The sequence below is a fragment of the Callionymus lyra genome, chromosome 1, assembly GCF_982586985.1.
Source record: "Callionymus lyra chromosome 1, fCalLyr1.hap1.1, whole genome shotgun sequence".
NCBI lineage: Eukaryota > Metazoa > Chordata > Actinopteri > Syngnathiformes > Callionymidae > Callionymus > Callionymus lyra.
Window position 1 is genome coordinate 19,750,834 of NC_141818.1, and position 25,882 is coordinate 19,776,715.

Sequence of the window (25,882 nt, forward strand, 5' to 3'; positions counted from 1 at the left end):
ACAGCAGTGTTTCACGTTTAAATGATTTGTGTAAATAAACAATTAATAGCGCGTTTTTCTCTAAGTTTGTCATTTTTATAACTACCTGTGTGTGTGTGTGTGTGTGTGTGTGTGTGTGTGTGTGTGTGTGTCACTGGAATTCACACAGTCCCTCTGTGTCAAGTTGTGCCTTGTGTGTGGTCCCTGCGTTCAGCTTCAAGCCTCTCAAAACACAGTTAATACCCTTTGGTGTCAGTCGAGGCAACATCTGTTTACACAGCACATGCACGTGATTCGAGTGTAAAATCTTGAGAAATTTACTACAGTATATTATATTCAAGAGAAAAAATTAAACACTTAATTCAAGTGCTGAAAAAAGAAAATGTATATACAGTATATATATATATATATATACAGTATATATATATATATATATATATATATATATATATATATATATATAGTCTCACCAGACCCTATTTCAAGGTTGTGTTTTAAAGATTAAAGTCTATCATCATGTTATGTCTATATAATAAATAAATATGTTTTCATTATCTGAGTGCCCTATTTAATTATATAACAAATATGATTTGGTATTGACTTTTAATTTGTTTAATTGAATTGTAACTTCAGAAGAGGGAGGACCGTTTTAAAAACGAAAATAGAGGATTCATCTGTCAAGTGCTCTTTTGTGCATCAATTTTATTGTTTGACATTTTTTACACAATTTGTTTTGAAGCTCAAATCTATGTGAATTGTTGATCAAGAAAAAAAACATTGAAACAATGAGACAACCTCGTTGGAACTAGTTGAATCCTTTATTTAAACGTGTATTCGAGCTCGTGTGTTTGCAGGGTTGGGCAGTGAAGTGTCCCCCGGGTCGGTGGGTGATGCTGAAGTGATGCAACCAGAGGAGGGGGCAGCAGTGGAGGATCCGCACAGACGAGCTGCAGCCCACACTGATGCTGCCTCGACTCGTCCCACCAGCAGCCTTAGGAAGGTCTCGAAGCGCCGATAAAATGGATATACATGAGGCCGTGTAGCCGAGACGCCGGGAGAACCGCAGGTTTGTGTGTTTTCTCCTCTTTCTGCCGGAGCGGTCTGTGTTTGCCGGCTATGCTAACATTGTTAGCTTCGCTTAGCTTTAGCAACCCTAGCGTCGCCCTGGTCTGTATGGCAGAAAAGTAACCGACGAATAGTTGGTAAAAAATGAACTCTTTTGGAACACAAACCTCGAGGAACGGTCGAGAATGAACGCCTAGTGACACTTTTACCTCTCCGTTGAATTTTGATACACATCCATCTTTATTTCATCCCTTTTTTTTATGAAGAATACTTCAAAATAAACCTCACCCAGTGACCGACTGATGTCACCTTATATTTAGAAAGTCATTTATTTAGAGTTTATTTTACGTTGGTATCATCCCCCTTTAGTTTATTCATCTGTGGTAACATAAAACGTTATTGTTTGCTGGATAACATTCCATTTACAATGTCGCTTGTAAAGAAAGCCCTGGCAAGTTTACTTCAAAGTTGTCCCCTAGACCTCGCAGTTCGATCCCCTCAATGGTTTCTGATGTCATGCTCTCGTTTAAAGCATTTTACACGAGACATGTTTTAGGATGTCTTTCTCCGATGTTTGTCCAGCAAAAACAAAATCAGAGCACGTTAGTTTTAGCCATAAAACTTTTGTTTTGAAGGCATCTGTTCAAACAGGAAGTAAGACGAGTGACATTCCGTACGTGCCTCATTGCTTACCGACTAACTTTGTTATTTTCTCGAGAGTGTGTTTGTGATTCTGTTTGACACTTTTCTTCGCCTCTATAGAGGTGGTTTCGAATTGAAAAAGACTTAAATACTGTTCTGTTCATGTCGGTTGGTTCACTCAATGATTCAATGTTCATTTGTTTTGAATCAAGATCAGACAGTACAGGAAGTACCACTGGACACTGGCCAAATTGATGACGACCAAAACAGAACCAACTACACAATATTTTAGATGTTTCTTTATATTTGTGAAGATGGGCAGTCAAACAAAAATTAGTTTGTAGCTCTAGTACTCAAATAGTCCACCCATTCTTTATCTATGTATTTTTATTATTTATTTTATTTTGCTCATACATGTAAATTATCTAGGGGTGTAGTTATTTTTTGGCAATTGGATACTAGGGCTGGGTACCAAAAAAATGGAGATACTGGTACAGATACCTTCATTTTGATACCGGTTCTTGAACAATTTTGATGGCAATTTCATAAGATCAATTATAACAAAAGGAAAATAACAATGTACATTTTAGAAAGGCACACAGATGACATGCTTGGTTTTGATATATTTCTATCCGGTTTGCACTACAGTTTAGAGTATTCTACTTCTTGGGAAGCCTTATTCTATGTGGGTGTGATCACAGATGTTTCCTAGCTTTTCCTGGAAGAGTTTGGGACCAGATATATTTCATCCTCTCCCTTGGTTTGAGTTCTGTAGACATGACTTATGGACTGTTCCTGCTTGGCGGTGCATCATCAAGGCTTTTCAGAAAAACAAGATGTCTTTGGGGGGAAACTAGACTTTTGGGAGCTTATGTTGTAAAGTTTCAAAACAATTATGTAGGTCAGAATTTTCTAAACATTCTCGGACTATTGAAATCCCTTTACAGAAAAATTACAGAATATGACATGAAATGAAATGCAGGAAGTTTTCCCCACCTTCTCAACTGAGCAGCTTTATAGTAGTTAAATCTAAGTGCACTTTGTGACCCAGATTTGCCAGATAGTATTCATATTTTCACTAAGTTAGTGTACCTGGTTATAATGAATTATGGTTGACGTGTAAATCTTCTCACAATGTTATCTGACACCCTGAGTTAGTAGTCAGACTCTTTTAAAATCAGAAGTTTAACAGTGTCTGCTCTGTCTCAGGCAGACTGGTGCCTGTCTGTCCCTGTACACATGCTCCCCCTTGTAGGGTTTACTTTTTAATTTTTTTTTTTTACTGGAGACGCCACCACAGGAAGCACGTGTTATGGCAAGGAAGTGCCTCCCCGCAGTTAAAGCATGAGTTAGGATGGGGAGCAAGGAAGGGGTATTTATGAGAGCTGTAATGCTCCCTCCTGCTCTGTGACTCTGCTGTTTCTTCTTTGTCATCGCTGGCCTCATGTATCTGATCTGGAAAGGAACAGTGCTTGCTGTTGTTCCTCTTTATTCCGCCACGGATCAGATGCTTTGCATTCATGATCGCTCAAATCAAATACTGCGGCTCTGTTTTAATTAGAATTGGGACAGGACGGGCCTCTGGAGCTCAAGCTGCTCTTTCTTTCCTGTATGGACAAGTTGCCAAGTGTCCACGTGTCAGATCATGTACTCGCCATTTGTCTTTGTAAATATAAGCATCAGTAATATACAGTGGTCATCTGTCAATGTTAGACATGTACAAATCCCTTGTAGTGTTCAGGGTTGAAGTTCAAATAGTTTACATTGCTGTGGTGAATGAGAGCCTCGGTTCATTTATTTATTCATCATTTGTTGTTTAATTTAGTCCATATTAAAGTTGGGAGTACAAATCAGAGTGTGAAACTTTATTGCTCCATCCTCGTTTAATTCAGCTCTGCGAGAAGTGCTAATCTTGCAACCATGTTTTTCTATTGTGTTACTGTAATGAAAAACTAAATTGTGACTTTAAAAAAAAAGAAAGCTTTTGACTGTAGACCGTTCAGACATTCCACTGGGGATTGTATCTATTTTTATTCTGTGAGCTAGATTACAATAGGGTTTTTTTATCTTTTATTTGTTTTGAAATGTGTATTTAAGTACATAAACAATACAATGCATCAGCGTATTTAATGCAGCTTTCCCACACTGCTAAATAAAGTTTTAGAGCCAAAGAGAAGCCTTTAAGCGTGTCTTGAGTGCTCAGAGGTGTTTGTTGCTATTCAAAGGTTTATAAGTTGACATTTTATACCAGGGTAACAGTTTTGTTGGACTCCTTCTCTTAATTCGTCCAAAGTTCACCATAAAAATATTTTTTTTTACTTGATGAACTTACTAACTTCATCAGCATGGTAGTACTAGCAACAATCTACTTGTCTCAGTAAAAAAGTAAAAAGTAGCGTAGGCAATTATTTCCCTGGAATACTTTTCACTATATTTTTTAACTTTTTTTTATACATTTTATTGATGACATTGACATACAAGTTATTAAACTAAAATAAAACCTTTAGAATGAACATTGGTGGATTTGATGAGCTAACCCACCCTAAAGTCATAATATTCTTTCAAAGGTCAAGTTCGTGAAGTACATGAGGGAGACAATCTAAAGATCTACAGTACTTCAGTTCTTTTGGATCCATCTTGAGGTTTAAGCATGTTTATTGTTGTATAAGTTGTTTAGATGTATCTAACTTCTTAACCACAAGTCTTTATGGTTATTGTTTGTTGATGCACAACAGTATGCTTGTTGTATGTCACGGTAAATTCCCTTTTCAATTTTTGGGTTTAAAAATCCAAAGTCTTCTGCCTATTTTGAAAGCAAAGGAGAAGACTGACCCATTTAAAAGTGTTTCTGGTTTCAAGCCCACTGCTCTCTCATGCCTATTTAGACCCAATCAAAATTCAGCTTTCCAGGACGCAGCACGTACTTTCAGGCATCTGCAGTGACACACTTTTTAGCTGCTTAGAAAACTGGCTAGTTGTTGAGAACACATGTCAGTACTTTTCGAAAACGCCCTGAACTGTTTTAACATGTGTTATGAATACATGCACACACTAAACACAGACAGTGGAGCAAAAACTATTCTGATTTTAAAAATCACATAAACACAGGTTGCTGATGAAAGACATCTTTTTAGCTATAATGTCATAATTGAATGGTATCAGAACCATTGGTTTGGATGAAGATTAAAGGACCAGCATGCAGGATTATGGGTGTGCATTGGTTTAGGTACTCCCCACCAGCGTTCTAAATACAACCTTTGAAATGTGTTAAACGTAGGCAGCGGTTGACAGATTTTGATTGATTTATTAGCCTTAACATAGACAATTCGATTTGATTTTGTTACTTTAATGATTGTCACCATTTTTAAAGTCCAAAATGAATGCATATACATAACTTAATTTCTTTACTGTGACAGCACTCCCCCTTCAAAGATGAAACCATCTTTCATGGACACTATGCATTATCTGGGCCAAAAGGCAAGGCTGATATTCACCTTCATATTCTAACTTATGGTCAAATACTTTTGACCATTTAAATATATAGTTGTTTTTTAGTAACATTCTTGAAAATCTCTACAAGGTGTCTGGACAAAGTTGAGGAGATCACTCATCCAGGAGAGAATTTAGCAGTGCTTCTCCACATTAAGATAAGGAGGCCCTAGGCCTTATTGGAGAGATGATATCGTTCAGTTGTCCTGTAAACAATTTGGAACTCTCCCTTTCGCCCTCAACTTCTGACCCTACGACCTGACCTCCGATAGGCTGAAGATGGATGGATCAATATCGAGAAATCTAAAATATTTGGGAGTGTGTTGAAATCATTATCCAGACTTACTGCAGAGTATTGATAGAATGTGACCTAGATAAGCAAAGCTAAGTGAGTCAATACCATTTTTTTGTGGCAAAGTGTGAGTATAGTGCAGGGTTTAATGTATCAGATGCTGGACTATGACGTTTGCTATGACATTGTAATCCGCAATTTAAACAAGCTGAGACAGGCCTGTCACGCTCTATGTATGTAGCGAGATTGCTGAGGTCACATACATCGGGGGAATAGGATTACAATGCAAGCTTTAAACTCAGATGTTGATGCAGAAAGTGAAGGATTTGATGATTCAAAAACAAACTCTAAATTAAATGCCCCTTGCCTTTCGTATTTATAAAGTGTATGGTCGAATAAAGGAGTTGAATTAAAGGTACTAGTCGGCTCCTTTTTGGAGTTGGCTGCCACACAAATTCTGGTTTTGTTTTTAGCTCCGGTCCGGCACCCTCAGGCCTGTACAGTAGAGAGACAGTGATGCAACACAGTTTTTGTTATTTCCTCCCAATGAGGCAGCCGTGATTGTTCCTATTGTTTGCAGTCAGCCTCTCTGTAAACCCCCACACAACTGTCCACCGTGGTATGTGGCATGTGTTTGGTGGCTGTGAGAACTTTCACTGGGCTGTTATTGTTGTCAGTAAGTTTAATGGTGTCTGAAATTAACTTATTTGTCTCAGAGTTCATTAAAAAAATAAACTGTTATGAAGGTCAACTTGTACATCTAATACATTTTACCTCTGTGAAGATACAATTAGTTCTGAAAATACATTTTAAACAAGCGCTTTGAAAGTTGAAATTTAAAAAAGGGATTTGTGATAACAAATTAATACAACTTGCCCTAAAGTGTACGTAATATTTAGATTGTCCGTCTAACGACTATAATGCTGACCAAATCCCTTTTAGAGGTTTTAAGTTTCCACAACTTAATGCAAACATTGTGCCGTAGCTGGAGCACACTCCCTCATTTCATGCAGTGCAAGTCAGCAACCACTGTCTCCACCTGGCAGCAACAAAAGAAGGTATATAGCCCTTCATATTCAAACTCTTGATGCCTTAAATAAGGACGTTTTACTCCATATCTGCTGCTTGTCCATTTGTTCCTTATCATTTATATTTGAATAAAGTGTTTATATAAATTTGGGTTAAAACATACTCAAATGGACAAAATGTATGATTAATTTAGGAAACATAATGGACTAGTTAGTCTTTGTACTATTCTAACTCAAATTTGATAAGCTCAAGGCCCCGGTGCAATTATGGCCTGCCAAGTCATTTATTTGGCCTGTTGGATGGTTGTTCCAGCATTGAAATGGATTAATGTTTAGGTTGATGCTTTGACATGTCAAGATGCCGTTGTTATATTTCAGTTAAGAAAATAGATTATCAATGTCAAAAACTATACATAGACTTCCAATAACAGTAAAACTGATTTAAGGAATTTATTGGAGGATTAACACTGAAGTAAAAAAAAAGATAATATCGCAATCAGACTGTACTGCCTGTTAAGGAAAGTTTGGTAAATGCACATTTTGTTTGGGCTGCCAGCTCAATTGCTCAAAGAGTTTTATCCCTTGTGTGATCTAGTTTAACATCCCTATTATGTCTTAAAGTGATTATCATGTTCTTCTATGTTCTTTTATTGTTATTATTATCAACATGTTCATATAATTATTTCTAGCTGCCAAGTGACACGCTTTAAATGTGTGAGAAAATATCAATATTTCGATGAATCGCAATCAATTTTGTCACCTATCTTTATTTTATATCCAATAGCTCTTTATCATATTTTTTTAAAGTTCAAAGTTTAGATTTTTTGGCTTTTAAATCCCAAAACAGCAATCGGAAGTAGGAAATAATGTGCGGCTTTCACATTAGGACAACAACATCTTATTATTATTACAAAACTTGACTGCCATTGATGCCTTCTAGAAGACAGAGATATTTTGATTACAGGATTATGATGCTATAAATAAATAATTATTGCAAGTAGCAATCAATGAGTTCACTACTGTCCTACAAAATATCATAACATTTCAATGTAGAATTTTAAGAGAAATGATCTTATTTTAACCATCAGCCATACGGCGTTGTCAAAGACTAACTTCTCTCTAAAGCAAACAACTCTTTGGTGGCTTTTTATACAGCGTTTCATTGTTTTTCCAATATCAATACCAGCTGTAAACGTCAGCATCCCATGCATCTGTTGTGTATCTGTTATCAAAGACTGTCATTTAGTTGTTCCTAGTTGATGAGTAAAATAAGTTTAGCTGCGTCCATGGGTTACTTAGTGGCAGGTTTTGTGCTGTACTCTGCATTAGGTAAATGATATGATAAATAGCATTTATAGCTCACTTATTTTACATCAGTGTGTGTGTATATATATTTATATATATAATGAATGCATATAATGATATCTTCTTTTTTGTCCCACACAATAATCACAGTATTAAATGAGGCATCTAAGTAAAAGTAGGTTAGAGATTTTGCATTCGCTCTATTTATATTGTATAACCATCGTTACTAAATCTACCATCACCAAGTTAGTTAGTTGGACGCTATGGTTTCCATGACATCAGTATTAAGCTGCATTCTATTGCCAGCCAACATTTAAGTCTGATGTGGTATCATACGGCAAGAGTCCGTTCTTATATGTGGTTTTCTGCTAAAAACATTAAACGTATAGCTGTATGCTGCAAATTCCCAAAGCACATTTAAGTGGATGATTTTGAGCAGAGTGACACATTTCCTCCAACACCTGAGTTTAGGGAATGTACAATATCTGCCTAAGACTACAGCAGAAGCCTAGCTTAGAGTCTGGAGCAGTTTTTTGTGAATCTGATAAAATTATTGATTAATTCCTGCAGCACATATTGGACCTAGATACCAGCAGAAGGTCCGTCTGAACTTTTTCGCTTACTCTGAGGAAAGTTGACCTGATTTTCTCCGTGTGTGATTTAATGCCGGATTTACATCTAATTTGAGGCTTTTGTTTCTTTCCCTACAAAAACAAGACTAGTGACACTTCAACAACTGATTGTGGATGAATTTCCTCTGTACAATAAATAGACTATTGGGGAAATACACCCCAGGGTTTTCTCAAGTACTTGTCCATTGACTCCATTTGTCCTTTAAATCCCTTGCGTTGGTATTTCAGCATCAGGTTCTCATCAGACCTGGACACAAAATGGGAACATTACTGAATAAAGCCTCTTGTGTGTTTTTATGAACACATTTCAGTTATTTCACAAAAGCCAGAGTCAACACCTCACTGTTGCCAATTGCACACAGTTTATTGGAGTGAGGGCAGCAGTTAACTCCTGCTTCACTAACAAGTGTATCATCTGGTACTAATTCTGCAGCGTATTCAAACATATCCCCTTCAAGAAGGACCCTTTTTAAATCCGACTTCATCTTTTCTTGGTCGTCCAGTTGTTTACAGAAACTGGGACTGTGAATTGTTATCAGAACAGCTTGCACAAACATGGAATTGAGGGATTTCCTGCCTGTGAGAGAAGAACTGTATCATAGCAGTGGCCTGGTAACCGGCCAACTATTTATTTTCTCTTCAAACTATGACAGCAGTTGTTGGTCTAAGCTTTATCTTTGACCTGTAAAAAAAAATCTTTTGACCAGTTATGGTTCTGACCAGAGCAGTGTAGCGCGATATCCTTCCCGACTATTTCTGTCTGTGCGAGTAAAGAAAACATTCCACAGCCAAATAAATGTATATTTACTGTTGCAACCTCCCACACAGACAATGCTTTGTTGTTCTCTCTCTTGAGAAACGATGACCTTTGAAGTCCAAATCTTTATGTGCACTTTAGTGTCATCTAGTGGACGTTATAGATGATTGTTTGACAATCTTCTATTAAGTGTTGAATCTTCCTTAAAGAATTTCCAAGCAAACTTCTTTGAGTGCCTTTTCAATCTTCTTGAACTACACACTATACTAATGAGCACAATTTCTTTTGCCTCTTACGAATGATGCAATTCATTAAAATAAATATATTCCGGTTTCCTCCCACAGTCCAAAAACATACAGGGGTTGATTGTGAACTTTGGGAAATTGTCCATAGGTATGAGAGTGTGTGTGAATGGTTGTCTGTCTTTGTGTGCCCTGCGACAGACTGGCTTCTTGTCCAGGGTGTCCCCCTGCCTCTCGCCCTATGATGGGATAGGCTCCGGTCTCACTGCGACCCCCGTAAGGGATAAAGATGTAGAAAATGAATGAATGAATATTTTAATTATGGCTAGAGCATTGGTCAGCAACCTTTTAACGTGTTGGACATCAGATTTCATTTAAATGACAAAGGAACTGTTCTCGTAAACAATTAATTTTTGTTAACGAATAAAAAGTTTTTTCAACAAGTTTGTCTTTTAAAATGCCAAAGCCGCATCAAGGAAGTGAAGGAGCCACGGGCTGCAGACCCCTGGGCTAGAAGAAATTGAATGTAGATTGTGTGTTCATACCAAAGTAAAACAGGTTCTTCAAAAAAAACCAATATAAATTCCTACTGATCATTGCAATACAAATATTGATTAGAAATAATATCACTGTTATTGCCTGTTTATAAATCTGGCATTTGATTACATGTTTGCTCATATATATATATATTGCATATTGCATCATATATGCTCATATTTAATAATATAAGATTCCCTTTTGTGTGATTGAGTTTGATAGCTCTGCATTAAAGAACAACATGTAACTCATACCTCAATCTACTCTTTGTCCACAGATTGATCTGTAAATGAGTCCGAGCCCTCACTATGAAGAAGTCGGTCAGGCCAGCCGTGAGTAAGGCGGGCAGCGATCGAGGAAAAGCAGAGTCCATCTCCTCCACTGGCTCTGGAAAGACTGGTACAAAGACAAGTGGTGGTGCTCCCTTGTCTAAGGTTTGTTCCAAAGTGTTTTATTTTTTTATTAACATGTCCAAATTATTAAGCAGTTACACTTTATTTTTATTTTACAGGTGAAAAGCAACGATGACCTATTAGCAGCCGTGGCTGGAGGAAATCCTGCGGTCAACAAATCCAAGAGAACCGCCGCCACTGGAACTAATGCCAACACTCAAGAGAGCAAGCAGAAGACCTCGTCAGGTATTTTTACTCTTCGGGTATTTACTTGGATCATACGGATGCCAAGAATCGGAGTCAAACTAGACAAAAATGCTTTTGAATTCTCTGCTCGACTTTCTGGAATGAAGTTGGGATGGACTTGAAATTGTCTCGTGAATTATAAACGAGGTTAGAACTATAATAAAAGTCAGTCCACTGCACAATGTAGCTGCTTGATCTTGATGTCTTTCCTTTTTTTTTTCCATTTTTCTTTACCCTGTTGAATAAAGGGTATTGATTGACATTTCTAAAATTCAAATTCATTTTAAAAATGTTGCTTCTTTGTCTCCAAAGGCACTTCAACAAAGCGTGCAACTTCGTCAACTACAAAAGAGCCTAATTCATCCAGAGACCGACTTCGGACGTCCAGAGCATCCACCAACAAGAAGCAGTTAAACACAGGGAGCGCAGCAGGTGATGGGGCTTCGGGGAAACGCTCTCGCAGCCAGATTTTGGCAGAATCTGAAAGCCGCATGAGCAAGTCCAAGTCAGACGGTCAGATTAGCGATAAAGTTGCTTTGGAGACCAAAGTCAAAGACCTGTTGGGTTTAGCTAAAAGCAAAGACGTGGAGATTCTCCACCTTCGCGGTGAGCTCAGAGACATGAGGGTTCAGATCGGTTTGGGAGGGAAGGAGCCGGTTCAACAGGAAGTACAGGGGGAGGAAGAGAAGCCTCATGTGTCAGCCATCACCGCAGCTGATGTGGAATCAACTCTGCTCCTCTTACAAGATCAGAACCACGCCATCCGAGAGGAGCTCAACCTGTTGAAAAGTGAGAACCGTATGCTTAAGGATCGTCTCAACGCCTTAGGGTTCTCTCTGGAGCAGAGACTCGACGCCTCCGAAAAGCTCTTCAACTATGCCTCTCTGAGCCCTGACCTGGCAGCGGGCAGTGGTCAGAGCGACGGAGGTGGCACGGGTACTTTGACCTCCTCTGTGGAAGGGTCTGCTCCCGGCTCTCTGGAGGATCTTCTGACTGGACACCAGCATGGCGGCTCCGTGGACAACTTGGACAGTGAGTCGAGTGAGGTCTACCAGGCAGTCACATCCAGCGACGACGCTCTGGACGCCCCTTCCGGAGCCTCGTCGTCATCCGAGTCGGAGTGTCCGTCCAACATGGAGCACTCGCGGAGGGGCAGCAGTGGGACTGCCAGCGAGGTGTCCGTGGCTTGTCTGACCGAGCGCATACATCAGATGGAAGAGAACCAGCACAGCACGGCCGAGGAGCTCCAGGCTACCCTGCAGGAGCTGGCCGACCTGCAGCAGATCACCCAGGAGCTGAATGGGGAGAACGAGCGGCTTGGAGAGGAGAAGGTCATTCTCATGGACTCTCTGTGCCAGCAAAGTGATAAGCTGGAGCTCTACGGGCGACAGATTGAGTATCTGCGCTCCTTGCTGGAAGAACATCACTTATCGTACGTGCTGGAGGAGGACATCAAGAGTGGACGCTACATGGAGTTGGAGCAACGATACGGAGATCTGGCCGATAACGCTCGCTTCGAACGAGAGCAGCTTCTCGGGGTGCAACAGCATCTGTCGAACACACTGAAGATGGCCGAGCAGGACAACGCTGAAGCTCAGGAGATGATCGGCGCGCTCAAAGAGAGGAACCATCAAATGGAGCGGATCATGGAGTCGGAGAGACAGGGCCGTCTCGCCATGGTGGCCGCTCTGGATGAGTACAAGTTGGCGGTGAGCAGCGATCAGGCGGAGCTGAGCCGGTGTCGAACCCAGCTCGATCAGGAGCGCCAGCGGGTGGCCGAGCTGTACTCTCTTCACACGGCGGGAGACAAGAACGATATCTGCCAGCTGCTGGAGAGTGTGCGGCTGGCTAAAGAGGAAGCCGAAGCAAAAGCTGCGAAGATGCAGGAAAAGATGGAACAAGCTCACAATGAACTGGGACAGCTGCAGGAAGATTACAGCAAGGTCAGTCTTACCTGAGCGTGACAAAAAATAACTGCCCTCATTACTTTAGTGAAGATGAGCATGAATTATATCCCGATAGTATGACCAGTCATGAGAAAAAGAATGTCTACTTTGACTTATTACTGACAAATTGTGTTTCGTCTTTTACATAGTTGTATTTATGCAAGTCCCTTGAAGTAAGCTTATCAAAGTGACAATATAGTTATGTTAACATTTTTTAACATATTTTTATCATTCATTAATAGTTCACTTCTGAATTGTTATTTGTTCATTTTATTACACAATTTACAATTTTTTTTTTCTTTGATTTCGATTTAAATAAAATGTTTATGAATAAAAAACATTAATTAAAATAACAATTTGAGCTTCCTTTTTTGATAATATTGTGGCAATACACTTTCTAATATCCTTACGATTCTGTCCTTTGAAAATAAAAAATGAGAAAGACCTCCTCTCATATTATATTAATTGTATAATTATTTCCTTTTGCCTGAGGCTACATCACACCTTTGCAATGCTCCTTTTAATACAATTGAAATGACAAAAATATATAATGAAGAAAACAAAGTAAGGAAATTATATTTGTAAAGTTCTTATCTGGATCAGGGTCACAAAGCTCTAAAACAATCAAAACGGTGTTATAACCAAATGTGTGTAATATTTACACAAGGAATAAATACAACTATCACGTCCACAGCTGGACGGGGAATATCGAGACTTTCAGGCGCGGGTGCAGCAGCAACTCACCGAGCGGGAGCGAGCGCTGGAGAAGCAGCGCTTGGACTTGCAGGAGAAGGAGACGGAGATCGGAGACATGAAGGAAACCATTTTTGAACTGGAGGACGAGGTGGAGCAACATCGGGCACTGAAGCTGCACGACAACCTCATAATCACTGACCTTGAGAGTGAGTGTGATTCTTTATACTAATACAATTATGAGATTTTGTGTGTTCATGGATATACGTTTTCACACAGACTCTGTGAAGAAGCTTCAGGACCAGAAGCACGATATGGAGAGAGAAATTAAGATCCTGCACCGTCGACTCAGGGTCAGTTTTATACTAGATGAATACTTTTTATTTATTTATGATGGGTTATTAAAGAAGATATAATTAAGAAGACATTTAACTAAGTCATCCTCTGTAAGGTGGTTTGCTGGGTAAACAAGAATGAGAAAACATGCTCCATTTAACTTTTTTAGAAGGCATTTAACAATCCCTCTAATAATAAACGGTTCAAACTCGCTGCAGTATTTGACTTAAATCTTCACACAATCCCTCACAATAGCTGCGTATACAACACCGTGCCTCTAGGGGGCAGTAAAGCCTATGCCTTGCCGTTATAAAGCACTATCACTTCAATGGAGTCCAGTTAATGATGTATCCTGGTGTTATATAATTTTAAGATTGTGGTAAAAGTGTACAATACATTTGATTTATTTTTTTTAAATCACACATTTTCAAAAACATTTGAGGTCCAGCTCTGAGGGTGAAGAAAATGCACAGCCTTACACCCCCTGTGGATCAGAATCTACTGATGGTTCCTCGCACACGGTTCAGGACCAGAGGAGAGAAATCCTTCCAGGCTGTTGCTCCTAAGCTTTGGAACGATCTTCCTCTCTTTCTCTGTGTTTGATGGATCTACTGACTCCTTCAAGAAACATCTTAAGACTGTCTTATTCATGCAGGTTTTTCCTTGATTTTCTGGAACTCCTGTGTTGTTCTCAGTGTTATTTTGACCTTTGAAGTATATACTTTATTGAATATTGTTTTGATTGTTTAAGGGCTTTGTGACCCTGGTCTGAAAAAGCCCTTTATACTTTAAATACCTTTAAGTACTTACTTACTTACAATCAAAGGCCACTGGAAGAGCTTTTGAGTAGGAACATAAAAAAAAAAAACAGTTACTTGTATGACACCTCCGGTTTGAGTTAACAACTTAATATATTGTTTCAGTAAGAAGATTGCTTGTTTAACTTTCAGAAACTAGGAAGATATATTTTAATTTTTAATTAGTCATATCTATGCTTCACCATATTTTATCAAACATTTGTTGTTTATCCCCATTTTCAACACCAGTATGTTATCTTTATATTTGTTGTTTTGTACAAATGTCCGATTTTACTGAAAGTGACGGACGAGTATAAAAGTAAACTAACACTCAAGTCTCTAATATACAGGAGGAGTCAATGGAGTGGCGTCAGTTCCAGGCCGACCTGCAGACCGCAGTCGTCATCGCGAATGACATCAAGTCGGAGGCGCAGGAGGAGATTGGAGATCTGCGGAGGCGGCTACAAGAAGCACAGGAGAAGAATGAGAAACTCGGCAAAGAGCTGGATGAGGTCAAGAGCCGCAAGTAAGACCCTTAGAAAATTTGGAAAAAATCCACGGTCACATCGACATCATCAGTCTTCTGTTTCTAAACACTTCCTGATATATTTATTGCTCTTTCCCCTCGATCCCATTTCTTATTAAGAAATATTAGATAAACATGATAACAATTTCCCCTTTCAGGTCTGGATATGACACATTTTCTCATGTTTAAAGTAGCTGTCAGACCATGTTAGGTAAAGTTTAAATTGTCTTTCAGGCAGGATGAGGAGAGGGGCAGAGTGTACAACTACATGAATGCTGTGGAAAGAGACCTGGCAGCGCTCAGACAAGGAATGGGTCTCAGCAGAAGATCGTCCACCTCCTCGGAACCATCCCCTACCGTTAAAACACTAATAAAGAGCTTTGACAGTGCGTCCCAAGGTACTACACAGCACCATCACCAGGGCTAGTTAACTCATAAATCCTCACTCATTAAAGTCAAAGTATTTGAGCAGATCATGAGTTTAGTGTTTCAAAATTCTTTATTGAAGTGATTTTGATTTTTTTTTTTCTACATATGATCAGAAATAAAAAATATTTCCACTCAAACCCTTTTTCATAAAACATAAAACACTTTTTCATAAAAATACCAGAAGTGCATGTCATGTGATGAAATGTTTTTCAAATACTGAAGTATTTCTTATTGTTAATCATTTTACTCAATTTCCTCTTCTAAAACTGTTTTTTAAAATAAAAAATAAAGAAATGGATCCCTTAAAGATTGAAGCCTCTCTTTCTGTCTTCACTAAGGTCCACCCACCAACGGTGCCACTGTAACCCCAACAGCAACTGCTGCCCCACTACCACGCACCCCCCTCAGCCCGAGTCCTATGAAGACACCACCTGCAGCTGCTGTGTCCCCAATACAGGTACGACCCCAGAGCATCCAAGAAGTTTCCTACAAGCAAATCTGTTTTTAACAAGACAAGTTTGTTGGACAAATTATTTTATATAATGAATGTGTTTGCTCATGCTGCTGTTTTGTATTTGATTGTTGACACAATTTTAATGGATAAAACTATATGTTGATATTTTAGTTTCATTACAGGTAACTATTATTTAATAACTACTTGCAAATCAAATTAAAATGCATAATTAATTGCCCTTAAATACTGGTAACCTTCAATAAATGCTATGTTTACGGTATATAGAGGGTTATTAAGAATACACAAATTTTAACAACTCATGTATAACTCAAGAAGTTAGATTTGAAAAGTGTGTTTAGATGCTGTGACATCAACCTCTGACGGTTTCCAATTCATTAGCATAACTTTTACTTTTTTACTTCTCCTTTACCATTTCTATACTTCCAACACATTGATATAAAACAGGGTTTTAAACTACATCAACCAAGTGGCCAAAGTTTTCAACTCGAATCAAGTCACACGCCGAACAGTACATAGACTAAGAACTATAAAATCTTAATTTTATTTAGAGTCCAAGTACAAGGGAAATATTATTTAGTGTCTTGCAGGCCACTTAAAATTACATGACAGGCCAGAGTTTGCCACCTATTATCTATATCTTCTGTTTTTACCAGGATTGCTCTACTGTAACTTAATCATTGTTTATGAGTCTATTTTTTATATGTGATCCTTTTTGCTCTTGAATTGTTACCAACAATAATTTTTTATAATGGCTTAAGAGAAATGAACGTTTTTTTGATTAGTTACAAATGTCCATTTACCTTGCAGAGACACTCTGTGAGTGGATCCATGTCGGCACCCAAACCTCTCTCTTCCTTGAGTGACAAGAGGTCAAGCTACTCGGATATCACAATGTCATGTAAGTACACTTCCTTATTGTATTAAGTCAACATTAAGGCAATTGTTTTACAATAATAATACATTGAAGTAGTATTTGATGTGACCTTGGTTTGACTTTCTTCTCTCGACTTACTTTCGTGATCCTTAATTCCTGATGTGCCATGTTGATTCAGAGTTTTCCCTGGGGAGCTGCCTTCGGAAGCTTTTGTCTAAATTGTTATCGTGTTCATTAAAACACCAGATCGGATGTGGAACGGAAAATAATGAGCCCCCACATGAAGTGGCTCTTCCCTGAGCCTCTCTCTCACCACGGATCACACCGAGTCCTTCATGCGAACGTGCAGAATTCACCATAGCTCCAGTTTACTTTACTTTGATTTATTGTTTTTTCTTTTGGAGCCAGTTTGCTAAGTATTCCCTGAACTCGGAGGGACTGGAACGTGTCTTCTCTCTGACCCCTATCTCAATTCAGAGGAAGTCCCTTATAGAGCCACCCATGCTGCATGTGATGTAAATAGTGTATGTATAAATCTATATATGTGTGTGTTCACAGCTGAGCACCTCCTCCGGGGAGCCTCGGCCAGCCGCCCCCCTTCTGTCATCCAGAGAGTCTCCAACATGGATTCCTCAAAGTCCATCTCAGGTATAAATTAAATATTGAAATTTAACACGCTATAAATATCATGCTGTCGAATATTTTTTAATAGATGTGTTGAATTAATGGTAATTTTCTTTTGGACAGTGTCCCGCCGCAGCAGTGAGGAGATAAAGAGGGATATTTCTCCACCAGACGGTGCCCCCTCAAGCTCACTCATGTCGATGAGCGCCGCTTCATCTCCGCTCTCCTTGTCCTCGTCCTCCCCCACCGCCTCCATCACCCCCACAGCTCGGAGTCGCCTCAGGTAAAACCTTTTACTACTCATTGCTTAAAAACGCGGAAACCTAAATAACATCATGAAAGCTTCTCTATCACTCTGAGCAAACACCCATTACTATCTAATCTGTTTGCCTTAATGACACAAACTCTTTCCCTTTTCGTCCGGGCGCATGTCTGGATCCAAGGGAGGAGAGGAAGGACCCGCTGTCCGCACTGGCCAGAGAGTACGGAGGCTCCAAGAGGAACGCTCTGCTCAAGTGGTGTCAGAAGAAGACTGAGGGCTATCAGGTCGGTCATGAAGATATGTTTGATTTCACCCATTTCTCACGAAAACCACAAAATGTGGTATTGTACATGAATAAAACATATTTTTATCAAAGTTTAACAAAAAAAATTACTTTAGTTCCTCACTCAAATCCAATTTAATATGTAGTTCGGTTATTAGTAGGAAGGTAACATTTTTATTTAAATAACAAAACGTATAGTAAATATATTAAAGTAACTAAGACAAAATGGAACAAAATGACAGCCATTCTAAAGAGTGTTAATAATGTCACAGGAGAGGTCATATTAAAGCACTTTGATGTTTTTACAATTGACTTTGAGTGACACAACACACAAAACTAAGTAGTTCAAGGTTAACAATTACTAATTGTAATTTAACTCCTAATTGATAATTTGTGACACTTTCTATGAACTAATTTGTAATTGAGCATATATGAGTAAATTCATTAGCACATTATAATGTCTTTTAAGAAATAGTGACACTTTATAATCATGGTATATCATAGTTCTAGGCTTTTTTGAGTATTATAAGGGGTAGACGTTAACAGCTTTAAGTACATCTATTCAAGATATAACCTTTAATTGTACTATAATTACAAGACAGTGTTCCTACTTTATTTTATGCTTACATCCATCATTTATACAGTAATGCTTATAATACTTTATGAGCCCATTCTCAAGATATAATTATTTTATGTACATGACGCTTTCATTGAAAGAGTTGCATACTAACCTTGTAAAGTTTAAGGGCTTCAAGATCTGTTGGCGAACCACACTTTGCCGAGGTCTGATTAAAATGGGCTCATTTACGGACGTTAGGGATACATCAATACTGACAAAACATTCAAACAGGTAATGCTTTCTTTTGTTTCAAAATTAGATATAAGATATCAGGAAATGTAATTTAATTTTGGGATTTCACTTTTATTTATTTAGCTAAATAAATACTGAAGCTATTTAAAAAGGCTAAATGTTTTTATTTTGGTCTGTCCAACGCTTCTGATGCTGGACATCATTATTCCTATTTATATTGGTGGGCTGTCATTTTCTTCTACCCAGAAGGGAGCAGATTAAAATGCACTGACCTAGAAACAACATTAACAACAATCACCGGGCGTGTCCACTATCCACCTCAGCACTTAATGGAGTTTTTGGCCAGCGTGGCTTTGGTTGCTTTAGCATCTTTGGTCTTCTCCAGGAAGTGAGCACCATTAAGCACAAACTCTTTGTTGCTAAAATGACAATTTTATGACAGGTTATCAAAAGACCATGTGATGTTGGCTGGCTGATGGTTGAAGTAACAACTGTTGTCTCACGTCTTGTTGAATTTGGCTATAAAGTTATCTTATTAGTTTAAAGGGAAATGTTTCCTGTCTTTTTATTATGAAAATAAATAATGATGAAGTAATATGTAGGAGAAGGTGCCACAGGTTTGTCGTGCAGCTTTAATAGCTGCTGAAGTTTTTTATATTTGTTTTTAAATTTTGTCCATAACATGTTTTGGTTACAGCTTTAGTCACTTTTCAATAGTTTTACACTTCCAATCATGGACAACTTTTGTTTTGCGAACATCAAACAATTCGTAAATCAATCATATAATTTTGAAGTACAATCAAACACACCAAAAAATGTCTACAGATTTATTTTTTTTAACGATTTTAAGATGCTAACCATACATAATATTAGTCTAATATTCATCATATATGTTTAATAATAATATAGTTTAACTACAGACAAACATTGTCAACTATAGACAACCAAATTATAACCTGATTTACTGTAAGAAAAAAAGCTAAAATCAGCTGATTAGCTTTTTTTTAAGATTTTAAGATTAAACACAAGCACTTGGCTTTACACTGAACTGATTATTTAGTTGAGTTCTAGGTCTTTGTTTATATATTTCTAATGTGACATGATTCTGTCTTTAACTATAACTTGTGATATTAAATGTGATCATTATGTATGTGATATTTTCATTTATCATTATCATTTAATATGTGTTTAATCTGCACATATTTATTTGACGACAAATTAGAAATGAATGATAAAGGGATACATGTAAAAGTTGCAATCCATAGTTTTTAAGTTAATTATAGTTCATACTTCAATGAATACTCTGTTCACACCAAAAAATGTGAGCATTATTGCATGAGTCATTTTGTATGAATTATAGAAATCTTCTCATTTATAATGGAGATGGATGGATAGCTAAGATGTTCTGGTCCGTATCGATCTGAGTCTCCTGCCGGAGAGGACCAGTTAGGGGGTGTCCCGGGTGAGAGGGCTCAGCTACGAGCGTGCCTGCACGTCTGGATGCCCTGGTGACGTACAGTTGGTGCAGAGAAGAGGGCGGCCAATCCCTTCTCATCAGAACAGATAATCCACTTGCATTGATAAATAGTACTTAATGTATCATCTTTTTTTATGGTGCATGAATAGGCACAACACCATGGCTGTCACAGTTTTGGTCGCGCACACACCAATGTTGACAGCGGCCCCACCTGTGTACACAGCAACCAATTTGATTCATTAACCTTTGCCTGCATCCTGAAAAGGCTTAACTGCTTTTTCTTATCAAAACCAAGTTTCACCAGTTAAAGTAAACCATCTCATGGTGTGAACAATATTTGAACACTAGTTTACTATTATAACTAATGCATTTGTTTAACTGCTCTGTCTTTTGGGCAAAATAATAAACTCATTTGAGTCACTTGATGTATTGTTGTATTATATAAGATTTTATATAAATGTATGCAATTTAGTCTTGTGAAAAAGGTTATTAGAAACTGACAAAATAAATTAATAAAGCAACTGCAATTTAAATTATATTTGGGTACAACTCCAATATTAGTGTGAACTGTGGTACAACAATAAAATGCATGTTATAACAATATTATAATAATATTGATAATAAATAATTTATTATTTACTATGCACACATACAGATAAATAGGATGTGTTTAATACACACACACGCACACAACAATGAATCGTTTGATTGTAAATTTGTTTGTTTGTAAAAAAAAAAAAATGATTACATGATTTACATGTTAACCTAAAAATGATTTGATTTTACTGCAAATACACAGCAACATCATCTTTTCTTAACCATAATTACTAAATTTCTCGATGCCCTTTTAGGAATGACATGCTTACTACTTGATGTAAGAAAATGGAACTATTTCTAAACACTGTTATATAATATAATATAATAATATATTTGTTCCATGCTTCTGACTTTGTGAGTTTGTTATTTTTCAGTGTAATTTTTTTTAAATAATCGTTAATATTTCCTTTGCAGAACATTGACATCACCAACTTTAGCAGTAGTTGGAACGATGGCCTGGCATTCTGCGCTGTGCTCCACACATACCTGCCAGCTCACATCCCCTACCAGGAACTGACCAGCCAAGACAAGGCAAGTCGTGCTGAGCCACAGTTCTCCTGAATGAACCCTTTCAGCCTGATTCACATCTTCTCTTCTTTCGTCCTCTAGAAGAGAAACTTCACCCTTGCTTTCCAGGCAGCAGAAAGTGTTGGGATCAAATGCACCTTGGTAAGATATTTGCTCTCGATTTGGTTTGCCATCTTTATACTAAATACCACTAAAAAACACTATTGTACTCTGTATGTGTCTGTCTTTTCTTTTCATTGAAATATTTACATTAGAAAATGTGCTTAAGCCCCGCCCACTGAAAACACTTAAATTGTTATCCATAACCACACCCACTCTGCTGTGATTGGTCAAGCACTGAGGTTTTGTTTAACCAGAAGTTATGCACACTTCATCTCACCTAATGCTAACTAAATCCACCTTGTTGTGGAGAGCGCAGGAAGGCTGTCGGAACACTTACCTTTCTGAGTAAACAAGACTGTTTGCCTCTCTGTTGTTCTAGAAAGTAAAAATGATATTTAAAATAATAATAAAAACACTCCTATCACCCCAATGTTGATAAACATTAAACATTTATCCCTTGTGTTGTCTCTGGGTCAAGGTGAACAGGTGTAACACACACGCAGTGGTGGAGGGCGTTCACCCTGAGACAACACAAGGGATACCTCAAACATATTTTTCGGGCTCCCCTGTAGCTTTAACCCTAAAATCACAAAGAAAGGTCAAAGGATTATTTTTGCCTCTCTTTTTATTTCATATGACCCTGAACAGTTTTGAGTTTGAACAGATGTGCAAATATAGTGATGATGGTTCATCTTTAGGACGCAGCTTTGAAAATATCCAACCATGTGACTTATGTTTAAGGAAACTGAACTTTGACATACTTTTTTTTTGTTTTTAATCTTGTTATGACTATAAGCACACATGGGATGCATTTCTTTTCATGAAGAACATCCTTTTGTAATAAGAATGTGATTTAAGTCGGCAACCGCTCTCAGGCGTGAACCATTGCATAGTCCCTGTTACTAAGAAAAGATAAAACAAGATAAATGTAATTTCAATATAACATTGTATTTTTTTTCATTTGGATTTATACACTGTTTGTTTAAATCACAATACTTTCACCCTGTGTCACACTTGTGTTGGTCCTCTGCCTGTGTTGATGCGGCCCTCATGAGTCTGCATTAAACTTTACTACTCCTCAAGTAAAAAAACCTTATAGATAAAATGACAACTAAATAATTTTTTTTGAGTATTCTGTGTCAATTTTAAACCTAAATCATCAAACTTTTACTTCAGGATTACATTTTCTCCTTTCTCTTTCGTATTTAGTGCTGATTCAATATTTTCAATTCAAGAAATGGTGTATTTTTTTTATTAATTCAAAATGAATATTGACATTAATTTTTATGTTGTTTTTTTTTAAAACAATATCTTTTGTCTTTTGGTTTGATGGCCCCTCATAGCGAGAAAAAACTAAATGTTCACACTTCAACAGGCACACATCCAAAAACACAACGTAGACGGACTGACCTAATAAGCTGTAGAAATGTGTTTATCTTGTTGGCGTGGCATATTTCTTGAGAACCCAAACTTTTGGCAGCGAGTCCCCTCTTTCCCCGTGTCATCGACCTCACAAGCATCTTCAAGTTTGCAACAACATTATTGTCAAGTGACGTGTTTTTATCATGGAGAGAAGAGAGCGACACTTCCTGTCTTGAACATCTTCCTGTGTTGCAGGACATCAACGATATGGTGCACACGGAGCGACCGGACTGGCAGAGCGTCATGACCTACGTCACCGCCATCTACAAGTACTTCGAGACCTGACCGGCACCATCGCCTTCTGGATCATTAACATCCCACCGCCAACGCCACCACGACTGTTTTACCTCACCGAGCACATCCACTACACAGTTTCTGCTTCGACACCCCCTCCTGGGATTGGGCGTCGCTGTTGTTGTGGTACAGCAGAGGGTCTTGCTTGTTGCACTGATACCATTGAGCCTGAAGAAGCTAAATAATCCCGTGCCTTCCAGCTGGCCTAGCGACACCTTCGTGCTTATTTCCCTATAGTGTTCTTGTTCAGAGAACATTCCATCAAGAGAGCGGTTCTCTGGAAAAAAAACACTTGCAAGTCCCCTTCAAACTAGACAAGTTTGTCTTCCAGTTATAGGTTTTTACCGCTGCCTGTGTTTGAGCTGAAGTGCCTGCTTGACTTTTTTTTTGTGTGTACATATATTTTAAATGCATCGTAGCTCTCACGTAAGTTTTCTCTGAGCTCATGAGGGTTCCAGCGGTGATCCAAATATTGAATAGAGATTTGGTTGTCATGGACATTGTCGTGACTAATATAGCACAGGTGTATTCATCAGCACATGATATTTAGCATCACTTAGTATATTTGTTTTTGTTTTTTTCAAGACATGTTGTTTTGCTGCCTTGCATTCTTCCTGGTTGGTTACATTAGGCACAGGACGTTTAGATGCACAAAGAGATTCCTGGTTTGTTGCTTAAAAAAAAATATGAGTTCCAGCTTTGAGCCAAGCACAAGTTTAAGAATTGAAGCCAATTTAGAAGTGCCTTAGAAAAAATTTGCTCGATGGTTCTTGACAAGTGTGAGTCTGGAAATCCTGAAGCATGAACCAGCAGGGTTTGTTCAAGGAGCTCCTCACACCTTTGATTATGATCGTACGCTGAAGCGCTTTCAAATTGAAGAGAACTCATTTTAACGGATCTTCATGATGCTTTACTGCAAACGAAAACTAAAACATGGAAGTGTTTCTGGTTCGCTCTCCTGTTCCACACCCAGCTGTCTTTCACCTTAAGTTAACCTTGATCTGTGACATGTTTCGCTACATTCAACTGTGACTCATTATTATGAAGCTAATGAGCTATAATTCGGAGTGTTGTCTGCTCTGTTTACCAATTTGTGGCTGTATTTATTTTCTGTATTCACAAATGTTGTATTTACGTTGCTGTTTATTTATACAAAGTCTTTATGGTTGGAACACCACACGAGCACGGCTTCAGTAAGCGCCTTCTTTTTTAGTTTAAAACCTCAATTTCCTGCTTCTGAGTGAACGGGTTTTCAAACCAATGCTAAGAATGGACTTTGTTTAAGGTGCCTCTGTTGCAAGACTGTTGAAGTTACATAAGGAAGGCTAGTGGAACACCCTGCTTTCGATTTGGTTGAGATGAGTTGCTGTATATGATTCAGATTTACTTCCTGTTACGTTTCTAAACCACAGCAAGACCGTAGCGATGCTCTTCCTGTGTGATCCAAGTGACATTTGGAAACATCTGCAGCGAATTTGTGACGCCGCTCAAGTCAATCAGCTGGCCCTTTGGGTGGGTGTTCCAGCGCTGGCCAGTGTGTTTTATAGCCCACGTCTGAAGGCTGCAGAAAGATCTGAGGCCTCCTGATGTTGGAGGTGGAATGTGTTTTGATCTCACCGTCGTAATCCAAAGACCGTTCGAGGCCCAGAATGCACAAGTGCCAAGTGATTGATGAACACTCAACCTCTGCATGCTGAGGAGAGACCAGACAGCTGGCCGAGGAGCCGGGGCGGAAATTCCACCTCCACATGATGCAGCCATGATGCAGCCATGATGAGCGTGTTCACCGGTGGATTGTGTGTGTGTGACTGCGTGCCTGTGTGTGTGCTAGCAAAGAATGCATCTAGCATTTTTTTTTTTTTTCATCCCACTACTATTTTTCTGTTTATTCAAAAAGTGACTTATTTCACAGATTTACCTTTTGACTTCTCTGCTGGCCGATGCGGTGCTGAGTGGTCCAATAACATGTGTGTATATAAAGTGAGTAAGCTACAGTATTAAATGAACGAGTGGTTTTATGTTGCTTGTTTGGCAGTTGTTATAAAGTATTGAAAGATTAATTCTCTTGTTTTGTTGTCTTCATTATTGAGCACCAAACTCAACCAACACTTTCAAGTTCTGTATAGTAAATTCTAATGTCGAAATAGTTGGTATTCGCCATTTTTAATCACAGTCAAGAAAATTACATTTACTTTTCCATTCTTTTTTTTTCTTTGACAATGCTTGTATTGAGCTGTTTTCTATATATTTTGAACAGATATTCATCTAATTAATATTCAATTTTATACTTTATCATTTTTATGCTCCATTGATAAAACCTCACAAAAAATGTATATAGGAAAGTATTCATTTAATAATAATTACAATAAACACTTAAAAACTGAAATTAAATTTGAAGGCTTATGATTATTTAGTTCTCCTTAACATGGTTTGTGGGGTTAACGTTTGTTTCTAAATCTGATTACATTTATTAATTAATTCAGAATTGGGGGGGAAAAAACACTTAAAACACACAGGAACAATATTATTTAATGATAATTTATTGGGAGAAAAGGCTTCTGACACACACAAAAAAAGTGTTTATCATGAGCTTCCATAAATACTAATTTGTTGCAAGGAAGTTACCTTTTTCTCAGAGTACAGACAAAATAACTTGAACTTCTTACCATGTGTACCTCTTTACGTGTTTTAATTTTCTCCTTTTTTTGTTGGTTATGCATGAAAAAATCTTTAAAAATTAAGCAACTTTGTGACATAGAACCAGTTGTTCTTCATCTCTAATTCAATGAGAAATGAAGGT

The 25,882-nt window shown here is 38.1% G+C and overlaps 1 protein-coding gene across 2 annotated transcripts; it reads left to right on the top strand.

Annotated features, from left to right (window-relative positions):
- Positions 1-925: 925 nt before the first annotated feature.
- specc1la (sperm antigen with calponin homology and coiled-coil domains 1-like a) lies at positions 926-25,142 on the top strand. 2 transcript variants are annotated; one of them, XM_087796531.1, is made up of 16 exons: positions 926-1,045; positions 10,246-10,402; positions 10,480-10,606; positions 10,919-12,549; positions 13,247-13,454; positions 13,525-13,598; positions 14,729-14,904; positions 15,139-15,302; positions 15,672-15,790; positions 16,616-16,706; positions 17,241-17,330; positions 17,430-17,589; positions 17,750-17,852; positions 21,151-21,267; positions 21,346-21,405; positions 22,984-25,142. In XM_087796531.1, exons 2-16 carry the CDS (start codon positions 10,277-10,279, stop codon positions 23,071-23,073), a joined length of 3,336 nt encoding a protein of 1,111 aa, XP_087652657.1. In that variant the 5' UTR covers positions 926-1,045; positions 10,246-10,276; the 3' UTR covers positions 23,074-25,142. The 2 variants fall into 2 exon arrangements, with proteins under 2 accessions (XP_087652657.1, XP_087652658.1); XM_087796532.1 differs by having other exon boundaries at positions 15,139-15,290.
- The last annotated feature ends 740 nt before the right edge of the window (positions 25,143-25,882 follow it).

Coding starts and splice junctions, on each gene's coding strand:
- specc1la (XM_087796531.1), top strand. CDS start 10,277: ATGAAGAAGTCGGTCAGGCCAGCCGTGAGTAAGGCGGGCAGCGATCGA. Junction 12,550..13,246: donor TGCAGGAAGATTACAGCAAG/GTCAGTCTTACC, acceptor TCACGTCCACAG/CTGGACGGGGAATATCGAGA. Junction 14,905..15,138: donor GATGAGGTCAAGAGCCGCAA/GTAAGACCCTTA, acceptor ATTGTCTTTCAG/GCAGGATGAGGAGAGGGGCA.